Source organism: Chinchilla lanigera, unplaced genomic scaffold, assembly GCF_000276665.1.
Source record: "Chinchilla lanigera isolate Chin_1 unplaced genomic scaffold, ChiLan1.0 scaffold00054, whole genome shotgun sequence".
Lineage (NCBI taxonomy): Eukaryota > Metazoa > Chordata > Mammalia > Rodentia > Chinchillidae > Chinchilla > Chinchilla lanigera.
The window spans coordinates 14,090,996-14,101,275 of NW_004955455.1; the positions used below are offsets into that span (position 1 = coordinate 14,090,996).

Sequence of the window (10,280 nt, forward strand, 5' to 3'; positions counted from 1 at the left end):
ATGTCCCGACCCAGGACCTGGCAGGGTGGACACACAGGGAGAGGCCAGGCTGTGCTTGTGTGAAGAGGCACTGGCTGTGCAGAGACTGCTCATCCAGGAGTGACTCCTGAGCAAGACAACAGGATCGGGAGTTCAGAGACCAGAACTTTGGGACAGAACACAAGAGGAATTTCCTCTACTCAAAAACCAGCTGCTTCTCCCTGGAGGCTCCGCAGGCCCATCCTTGTGCCTGCGGCCTCCTTCATGACAGGCCAGCCTCTCCTCCAGCCCCTGGTCCCTTCCAGTGCCCTTAGCAGCTGCGTTGCCGCTCGGCACTTAGTGGAAGCCACCCTGGGGTCCAGGTGCCTCTCCCTGAGGACGTCTTGTCCACCCCACAAGGACTGAAGCTGCTTGGCTGGAACCAGATTTTTCTACGTGTCCCTTACAACACGCAGGCCGGGGGCAGGAGGCCAGGGAGCACCCAGGAGACTGTGGCCAGTGATGGTGGCAAGGCTACCCTGTCTCTGGGGGCCCAGGGGACTCGGACTTCTCCAGTGCCCCACCTGTGGCTGTCCCTGGAGATGGAGAGTGACAGCTTGAGAGGGTGAAGTGCTTACTTGAGTCTTCCCATCTGTGGCTCCTATCCTGGGCCCCACGTTGCCAAGGAGACAGCATAGTCCTGGGAGTAATGGTGCTTTTTGCTGTGGGCCAATAGCCTTGTAGCCTAGGTATCCCCCAGGGCCAGGATGGATTGAACAGCAGCACCACGTAGGTGGCCATGGACTGGATTCTTGGGTACAAATGACCTTTCCCGGGCTAGAGTTTGTCTAGAACACAGGTGATCTCTTACCCCAGGAGGTTATCACGACCAAACTGTTCTTTTAATTCACAATGATGGCCTGATGAAGCCTCACACCCGCAGAGCCCCGGCCAGCTCACAGCCGCAGAGTCCCAGGCTGCCTTGGTGGGTGCGTGAGATGCCATCTGGCTTGCCCAGCGTAGGCAGCACGGTGGGGTGGTCCCCACGCTGTGCCGATGAAAGGGGGCTTCGTGGGGTGATGGAATCTGCATGAAAATCAGAGCCTGTAGTGTGGGTGAGACTGAAAGGACTTGAGCAGAGAGCTTGGATTTGGGTCTTAATCATAACTTGCTGTGACAATCTCAGGAAGAATCCAAATGTCAGAGCCAAATGCATCAGCAGAAAGACAGATGGGAGTTTTTCTTCCTCACTTAGCTCATCGTCTTGAAACACAGCCCCCTGGTTTTCACCTGCGTGGAGCAGCTCAGCCGGTGGCAGAGGCGGCGCGTGGGCGGCTGGAGAGATGGCTGGGGACTGGGCCCGGGCAGGTGGCTGGCGGGAGCGGGGATGCCCATAATGCTGTCTGTCCATTCCAGATCTGGCAGGGGATTGACATCGAGACCAAGATGCACGTCCGCTTCCTCAACATGGAAACGATTGCCCTTTGCCACTGACCCACTGTCACCTCCTTGAAAAGTGGCCTTTGCTAGGGGGCAGCCTCCGTGTGGCCCAGAGTGGCCGAGGCCTTTTGCTGCAGCCCTGTAAATAATCAATGCTCATTGGTTCATCTCATGTCCTGGCTGGTATGGTATGTGGGACTTCGCTGTTTTTATTTCTAATAATAAAATAAGGTTTGTTAATGAACATGGCTCCTGTCTGTCCCTCGAATCCATTAAAGCGGGCTGGTCGTGAAGAGTGAGCAGCGGCCAGATCGTTTTCTAAGGCTGGTTTGCAAGGATTGATTGCCAGTTTCCGCCTTTTCCACCCAGAGGGGCTGGAACGTGGGCCATGGCGCTCCCTCGAGGTCATGGCCAGTCCTCACACACATGGAGCCCCTTCCTGTTGGTTGGTGGGATGGCTGGTGGGTCCCCAGTGGGGGACCTATGGCTGCCTGTGGCACCTGACAGGACGGGGCTGCATGCAACCCCAGGACTCTGGTCCCTGGAGCAGCGAGGAGGCTGCTTCAGGCGTGCATCTCTGACAACTCCGGCTGTCACCTTCTGAATCAAGGATGGCTGTGGGGCAGGAACGTGGTATCTCACTTGACAGCGGCTTCCCCTCCCCTGCACAGGTCCCTGACTTGTGGCTCTGGGAGAGTGTCCCCTCGCAGTGCACAGCTCGTTCTGTTTGTTCTCCTGGCCGGTGACTGGCAATCCCTTCATGAGCCTTGCAGAAGGTTGTCCGGATAACTGCCACTTGCTCCTGTGTGTGCCTGTGTTTCTCTAACGCGGACTGTGCTCTTGCTTGCTCCCATCCTGGCCTTGGGTTTCACAGAAAGGCAGTGTTGTGTCCCTATCCCACCCCACGGCCAGCCGTCCTCTCCCCTTCCCCAAGGCGGTGCCTTTCGGAGACTTCTGCAGCTTGGTCCTGCAGACGCGAGCAGATTTGTGTGTTTTTAGGGCCGTTTCTTATAAGTGGGAAAAGCAGGTGCTTACCCACATTCTGCACATGAAAGGGACCCAGGACATCTCTGCTTTCCTGTCACCCTCCGTCAGTGTGACCCTCCTGTTCTAGCTCAGGTTGTCCTTGAGTGCAACTCACTGTCAGTACCTCGAGCCTCGCACTACGTTAGGGCACGGTGGCTCATGCGAGACCGCAGAATGAAGGGAACTGCCTGGGGTGGAGCCCTGGACAGGGTTCGCACTGAGGGAGCTTTGGTGGGTCCACTGGCCACCTGCCTGTGGGTATTGTCATAGCTGGGTGGTGGCAGGCCCCGTGTCCCCATGGTGCTGTGCTGTATGAAGTGTGCTCCTCTGCAGGTTCCCTCCACGTGCCTGCCTGACAAGGTGCCTGAGGTGATGTGGTGGGACATGGACGAACACGTGTGGTCCTGCAGAGGTGTCGGAAAAGACGACTTCCTGCATACCAGGGGGTCCACAGGTTGTGGCAGAGGCTGAGCTGCAGCTGGGATTTTAGAGGTCAAGGCTAGGGTGAGCTGAGGGCCACTGGAAGACTGCCCAGTGAGTGCTGCTGGGAGTCGGGTGGGAAAGGAGTTTGGGGAGCCCTTGTTGTTTGGTTAAGGGCACAGTGAGCACCTGGCAGCCAGGGCCAGGTCTTCACTGTCCCTGGGCCTGAGGAGTGCCGGGCAGTGGGTGAGCCATCACCCCCACTCCCTGGTGGGCAGGTTAGGGGCAGTGTGGCTTTGCCCCCTGGGGACATGAAGACAGCAGTCTGTGAGGCTTCTGCGTCTACGTCATGCCCTCATGGCACTGGCTGGCTGGAAGGGTCAGCCCCCTGCAGACTTTGATAAGCAAGGCAGCTTCCTGGGGAGGGTGAGCTCCCCCTGGAGCCCCTGCCACGCAGCATCTTGGCCTCCTGGACGCCAGCTGGAAAAGCTCCAGGTCACTAAGACAGCACGGTGGCGATGTGTCATCCCTGCGTGCCCGCACAGGAAGCACCACCTGGCCTCCCAGGCGTTCCCGGGGCTCGCGTGGCTCTGCCGTTCTGCTCAGCAGCAGGGGACGCTGGCAAGCCCACTGCGGGCCTGGGGTTCCTGGGACTCTCCCAATTTGGTCTCCTCAACAAAGGCTGTGCACTGATGCAAAATGTTTTTGTAAATAATGGAGAGTCTTCCATCAGCCTGTGCGCTCAGCGTTTGCTGGGAGAGGTGGGTGCTTGCTCGTGTGCCTGCTGCGAGCCCGGCTTATGTCTTTGAAGCTTTGGGCCACAGCTTATCTGCACAGCTAATTAGAATGAAACGGATTTGCTGCAAGCCCTGTGCACACTGTTCAGAAGAAAGCTCATCTGTTCACAGTCACTGAGGGTGGCATCTCCGTGACAGGACGGGGGCTCACATCTACCAGAGCAGGGGCTGCAGAAGTCACCGAGCGCTCCTGCCTGGCTCTGCGGCCCTGGTGCACTGAGGGGTGGCTATCAGCAGGCGCAAAGCTGTCCCCAGGGGAGGCTCATTTCCAGCACCTTGTGGGGCTGCTGGTGTCTGACCCTCCAAGGCTGAGGGTTGCTACTCCAGGCACAGGTTGGGGATGGCCCTACCGTCTGGACAGTGTGGTCTGCATGGCAGAAAGGACACAGGTGACTCTGGAAAGGCTCCTATACATGCCGGACAGTTGGCCATGCCCAGGAAGGGGTTTCTGGCAGCACAGACCCTAAGTGTAGCCAGTCCCTCCGCCCTGCCTGGGGACATGAACCAAATGACAGCCCCTCATCTGTGCTGTGTTCAGAGACAGGCAAGTAACGAATCAAACAAGTGGGCTGGCTGGCACCCTTCCTTCCACGGAGACTACCAGACTGAAGGGACCAGGCGGAGCTCAGTGCCCAGCTAGGTATCTGAAGGGTGCTGGCCTTTGAGGACCACAGGCTGGAGATGGAGTCTTGCACGCGGGGCAGGGTGTCACGTTTTCCATGTTCTTGCTGGGAGTAATCACATCGAAACTGTCTAGTCTTGACTGCAAGTTACCAAGGGGAAAAGTTGGCTTTCGAATGTTAAAAGAACATGGTATTCTGAGGCAAACCGTTAACTTGGTGGGTTTACAAAAGGGCTGTGTAATGGAAATCTAGCAGGAGCAGCTCCGGGAACCTGCAGCTCGTTGAACATGAATTATGGATAAGGGAACGGAGCAAGGTTACTGCAGCCTCCCATTTGGACTGCTTAGGGAATGAGTCGCTGGACTCTTAACAAAACCGTTCTATTTTCCTCTGGTCCAAGGCACTGTGCTCCGCTAATGGAAGAGGGGCATCCACAGACCTCCTCCTTGTCACTGAGCGGCTGAACCTGTCCCCACCTACCTGCCAGTCACGAGGCTGATGTTGAATTCTGCTGCGCTGGAAATGGCACTGTGTGACTCAAGTAGGCTGATGAAAAGTTAAAAATACAAGTTGCCTTGGCGAGGGTTTTGCAAACAAACACCTGCCTTTGCAGGCTGCCGTCCCACGGGTGACCTTCGGAGGGCCAAGAAAGCTGCGTGGGAAGAGCCAGGGTATCAGCCGGTGCCTGTGTCTGTCAGACTTTGCACCAGTGCCAGCAGGTTCGGGGTCAGATGAACACGGCCCGGAGGACTGAAGCGGTGAGGGCTCAGCGGCCGCCCAGGCTTCTAATGCGCTCTCTGACCAAGTCAGCAAGGCACAAAGCTTGGGCACTTAGAGTGTTGGCACCTGACGGGCTGTGCCCGGCAGCAGCTTGTGGCTGTTACCATCTTAGAGGACTGACAAGGCAGCATTTGCCCTCACACTGGGCAAGGGAAGAAAAGATTTGGCAGGACAGGCTTAGCTGGGAAGAGGTGGGGTTTTTTCCTCCCTTCCCAGGGAAGGAAAAGGTCCTCAGTGCAGAGCACATGGCTGTTCAAGCCTGTGTGCAACATCAGAGGCCAGGAGCAGGCTGGCGCCCGCGTGGCACCCACTGGAGCCTAGCGGGAGGGAATCTGCCATCACACATTAGAGGCAGCCCCTGTCCAAGTCGCTGCAGGCCCCGCAGCAGCAGCCAGGTAACCATCTGGCCTGGCTACGCGGGTGTGCCGCGGGTCTTTGTCGCTTGAGGCACTGCGGCCTGGGCCGGCCAGCGCCATCAGCTCAGGACTGCTGCAGCTGCTGTTCAAAGCCACACCCCTGGTCAGGAGGGAGCAGCAGCTCGGCCAGAGCCAGTCATGGCCTCCCCAGTAGCAGCGATGGTTTTCTGAGAAGGCTGCACCCTCAGCAGCGGGAGCTGCTTCTCCACAGCTCTGAGCAAGGCTGGCCTGCAGCACTGTCATTCAGCAAGTGCAGTGGGAAGTGATACCTCCCTGAATGTGGGGCGAGCTCCCAAGGGGGAAAGGACCAAAACTCCACTGCTGGGCAAATTCGATTTCCCTTTGGTCAGCTGAAATGTGAGCGGTCAGCCAGGGAAAGATTTCTCCTTGGTGGGGAAGGTGACACTGTCCCTGCAAAGACGGCCTGGACCCAGGCAGCACGAGGCCTGATGGACAAACCCAGTGCACAGGCAGAGAGGAGTCCCAGGGAGGGGGCCATGCTCCCTTCCAGACAATGACAGATAACCACAGTCCCCAGAGAACGCCCGTACGCAGGGCTGCACATCCTGCGGTGAGTCTCTTGGGTCCTGGGCTCGGGGCCCCTCTGGAGAGCCAGCACCGTGCTGTCTTTGGGATGGCACTGTGCGCCCTGCAGAGCGGAGGACCACCAGGATGGCTCTCCTTGAAAGAGCATTTGTCTCCACTTTGGCTAAACCTGGCCCTAATTCCATGTACTGATATGTACAGAGCTGCGTAGGATATTTCTTTACCCTTTCATTTGGCTTTAAGCAATGCAAATGGATCCAGTTGAGGCACTGATGTGTAGTCTTTAAAGCAAAGACAGGCCAGTGATGCCCCGCCTCATATGTGTGAGCTAGGCTGAGTGACACCGTGCTGCAGGCAGACTGAGGCTCCAGGAAGAACCCATGATGTCTCTGCACGAGGGCCAGACATCAAAGCCGAAGCACCGACCCAAAACACAAGATACTCCCTAGGCTGTTACGCAGATTACTTTCTGCCTACCTCTCGCTGCATATTGCAGAGGTGCTATTATGTCACGCCTCCTACCAAGGCGAGCTCAAAGCACTACTTCCTGCCATTCTCACAGTCACTCATCCCCAAGCCACTCCCCCTTCAGGAATTAATAAAACGTTTGGCCCTGCGTGGAGGCCTCTGTTCCAGTGAGTCACTGTTCTGATCAGACTCAGGACCCCCTCGGCTCCCCACCATTATAGAGAGGTGTTTGTCTCTATTCCTGCTGTGGGTTGCACTGGAAGTGGTAGATTGGAATTTACTCACTAGAATTCCAGTAACTTTTCCCTGGGATTACAAATGTGGACTCCTCCAGACCATGATGAGGCCAGTGGAGCAGACTCTCCTTAACAGAGCGTTAACACAACTCAAGCCATCAGCAGGTTCACAAAATTTTAGAGTCAGAAAGCAGCAACGTTTCGGGATGAGCGCTAAGAGCCTCTAGCCTTGTCTCCTCCTCTCCCAGCAGCATGGCTGTGCCTCTTCTGTCTTCAGGGGGGAGCAGAAGGAAGACTGAGCAGCACAGGGGGCAAAAGGAAATGCAGAAGACAAACCTGCTCAACGCTCAGCCTCAGCCAGCTGGAAGGAGGAGGTGCGGTGCGGTGGATTCTGCTGGGAGCTGTTTTTGTGTCCCTGGGCAAACGTGGGTTACACTGCAGTGTTTATCTTCCCAGCCAGGTGATCTGTTCCAGGAGGTTCTGGCTCACAGAACCAAGGACAGGGCTGGTGTGTGGGGTCACGAAACTCCCTCACAAACCCAGGTGGTTTTCCTGAATGGGGGACGCTGGGGGTAAACTGCCTGGGATGATGCTACCCTGGACTACCTTTGGGCAGTAAATGACAATACTTTAAAACATTCTGTTAAATTTTCTGGCTTTAAATGTCTTTTAAGGCAAGCTGCCCAGGTGAGACTGGAACCTGCAATCCTCCTGCTGCAGCCTCCTGAGGCTGGGGTTACAGATGTGTGCCATTACACCCAGTTCCTCTTCAGTTCTCTTTAACCCTGCAAAGCTAGGGAGACTAGACCTGCAAAACGAGCTGCACCACCAGACTGGAAGGGCTGCTTCTTGGGAAAAAAACCCAAAATACTTTCCCCAGTGGTCCCGCTACATTAGGGCCACGAGAGAAAAAGTCGGGGCACGACGCAAACCTAATAAAGGCGGGTCCGCAGGGGGCGGCCCACATGCCGGTGACGGCGTGAACCACTCCACTGCAAACCATGGGCAGCTGTGCTCAGGAAGTGACCTGGCCCAACACCACGTGGGTGCCAGCGAAGTAGGGGCAGCGGGCTCTGGGCTGGGAAGTGACATCCCTGGTCACGTCTATCTGGCTCTATCCTCCTAGCTAGCTGGCGACACGTTTAAGGACCGAGAGTCTGGAGCAATCTTAGAAACTTTCCCAAACTTTCCCAGTGCGGAATGTCCACTTGGCTGGGCTGGGGCTCCGTGGCAGGGGCAGGACGCGCAGGGCTGCACGCCCATCCTCGGCACCTCGCACACGTACCAGCTTGTTCTTGCTTTGGAGTAAGGCTGGGCGCCTCCCAATCACAGCCCTCGCACGGGACAGGAGAGCCTGCCTGCTCTCTGGTCAGCGAGGCAGAACCCTCTGTTCTGTGCCTACGCCCTATGTCCTCTTCATCAAGAGTCCTAGTTTGTCTTTCGGCTTTAACGTTTTCTATTGTAACAGCTGCTCTTCTCCTTCTTTCCTTCCGCTTTCTTGGGATGGGGATCTCCTCTGCCACGCTTTCTGCGGTGACCGCCCAGTCCGTTCCTTTCAGTCTGCCTTGTTTCCCACTCGTGTCCCAGCTCACCCCGTCCCTGGCTTTGATGTTCAGCACTTTCACTGCCACCCTAGTCTAGAGTCGTCACCTTTCCTATTACCCGCTCTAAGTCCAGTTCAGAGTGTTTGCAATTTCCAGGTGTGTTTTCATTTGATTTCGAATTACACTGCACTGGGTAAGGAACTGTGGACGGCATGGCGTCAATCTTTGTGCCCTGAGGCTTGGTGGCCCTCACACATGGGCATGTTTGGTACATGGTCTAGTACACACATCTACTGGGTCAACTTGTTAATGAGTAAACAAATCCTCCAGGTGTTGAATTTTTCGCTGGGTTGATCTGACCCCCCCCGGGTAGACGTACGGTTTTTCTCTCTGTGGTTCTCCCAGTCTCCACTCTGATCCCCTGAAATTCAGTAGATGAGCTCTGTCTCTGTTCAGGCCAACAAGAGTGGCTGGGTGGCTTCCCTACTGCACGCCACGGAAGCTCCTAATGCCCTGGCAGTTCCTGTGTGTGGCCCTGACATGCCCTAGTGGCTAGAGGCCCTGGCTCCTAGGGCCTTCCTCCCCGACTCCTCCTGCGGTAGCACTGCCTTCTAGTCCCTGTGGAGGACGCCACTTAGTGAGTATTTAGGAAATATTTACTTTATATCCCATATTGTGGACACAGTAGTACAAATATAGCATTTACCACGGTCTACAATTACATGAAGAAGAAGCCCCGCTCTCCCAGGTTTACACGTGGTGGTGGTGGTAGTCTCAGGTCTAAGACCTACCACCCTAGGGTGCAGCTCTTTGGCAGATGGCTTGTTTAGCAAGCATACAGCCCTGGGTTCCATCCTAAGAACCACAAGCAAAAATAAAGACTGCCTTGGAGTTGCAATCCAAAGTCTTGGGCTGCACAGCCCAAGGCCCCGAAGAGGCAGTAAGGAGATGGGAACATGCTCTGCAGGGTGGCAGTGAGGAGAGGGCCCAGCGGAGCCCCATGGGGCTGCACGAGGGTTGGGGGGCAGAGCACTGGGCAGGGGCAGAGGGGTCACTCTTGAGAGAGTGACCGAGCTGAGGAAGTGCCAGGAGGATGGAGGTTGAGTCATGACACTCAAAGCCGCAGGAGACAGAACAGAGGTGCCCAGGAGAGAGGAGAGAGAAAGAGGAAATGAACTGCGTCAAGCTCCAGGTCTTCACGGGTGGCGGAGAGCAGTGACCAGCACAGGAGGACAGGGAGGGCTGGTCTGCAGTGTGCAGTTGCATGTACTCCCATCCCCCTGCTTTCTTCCCCCTGCGTTCTGCTACCCACTGTGACCTCCTATGTGGTTTTAAAATTTGTAAAATTGGTCTGGCCCAATTTTCTCCCAAATGAGGTGATGTTTAAATACTGTCACGGGGAAAAGCCAGCGCAAGGTCATAGTTGGAACTGGCCATGGCGTCACAGGAGGAACGGCAGATGGGCAGAGGGCTCTGGAAGGCCAGCTGGTCCACTGCAAACTCGTAGGCATGGATCAGTCCCCGGTGTCTAGAGAAAGACCAGCAAGTACAGGTCAGGGTAGCGATTCACTGCAACAAACGTGCCTTTGGGCCCACAGTGTAATGCCCAGCGACTCAGGACAAACATCTACCAGGCAGACAGCCCGGCCCGCCCCCAGGCAGCATGGTGTGTGGTGTGTGTGTGGTGGGCAGCAGCAGGGAGGCTCAGAAGCCAGGCCAACAGTCTGATAAGAGAAGGCACCTGAGCCCAGCTGCACAGGATCTCCTCTGACTGGCACCTGGGTCACCAGCAGACTGAACATACGGACTCAGCATGGAGGACTGGGCCGGCAGGAGCAGGGCCCTAAAGCGCTTTGAAGCTCAGGCTCGGGCAGGTGAGGCTCACCTAATGGATAGGGCGCCCTGCCACCCCCAGAGGCCATGAGTGGCTGTGGGGAGGATTCAGACAGCGCTCTATATATGCCCCTGGCTCCACGGCAGCCATCAATGGGCTGGTAATGTCTGCAAAAACAATGGCCATGCGGGG

General features: G+C 56.4%; 2 protein-coding genes across 4 annotated transcripts in view; one reads left to right on the forward strand and one right to left on the reverse strand.

Annotated features, from left to right (window-relative positions):
• Positions 1 to 1,642, forward strand: part of Tesc (tescalcin) — a 38,720-nt gene extending 37,078 nt beyond the window's left edge. For both annotated transcript variants that reach the window (XM_005396547.2, XM_005396548.2), the window contains exon 8: positions 1,375 to 1,642. In XM_005396547.2, coding sequence (XP_005396604.1) covers positions 1,375 to 1,452 — 78 coding nt within the window. In that variant the 3' untranslated portion in view covers positions 1,453 to 1,642. The remainder of the gene's footprint in view (positions 1 to 1,374) is intronic.
• Positions 1,643 to 8,892: 7,250 nt separating this feature from the next.
• The window catches only part of Fbxw8 (F-box and WD repeat domain containing 8), a 105,002-nt gene continuing 103,614 nt past the window's right edge, over positions 8,893 to 10,280 (reverse strand). For both annotated transcript variants that reach the window (XM_005396550.2, XM_013520439.1), the window contains one exon: positions 8,893 to 9,782. In XM_005396550.2, coding sequence (XP_005396607.1) covers positions 9,638 to 9,782 — 145 coding nt within the window. In that variant the 3' untranslated portion in view covers positions 8,893 to 9,637. The remainder of the gene's footprint in view (positions 9,783 to 10,280) is intronic.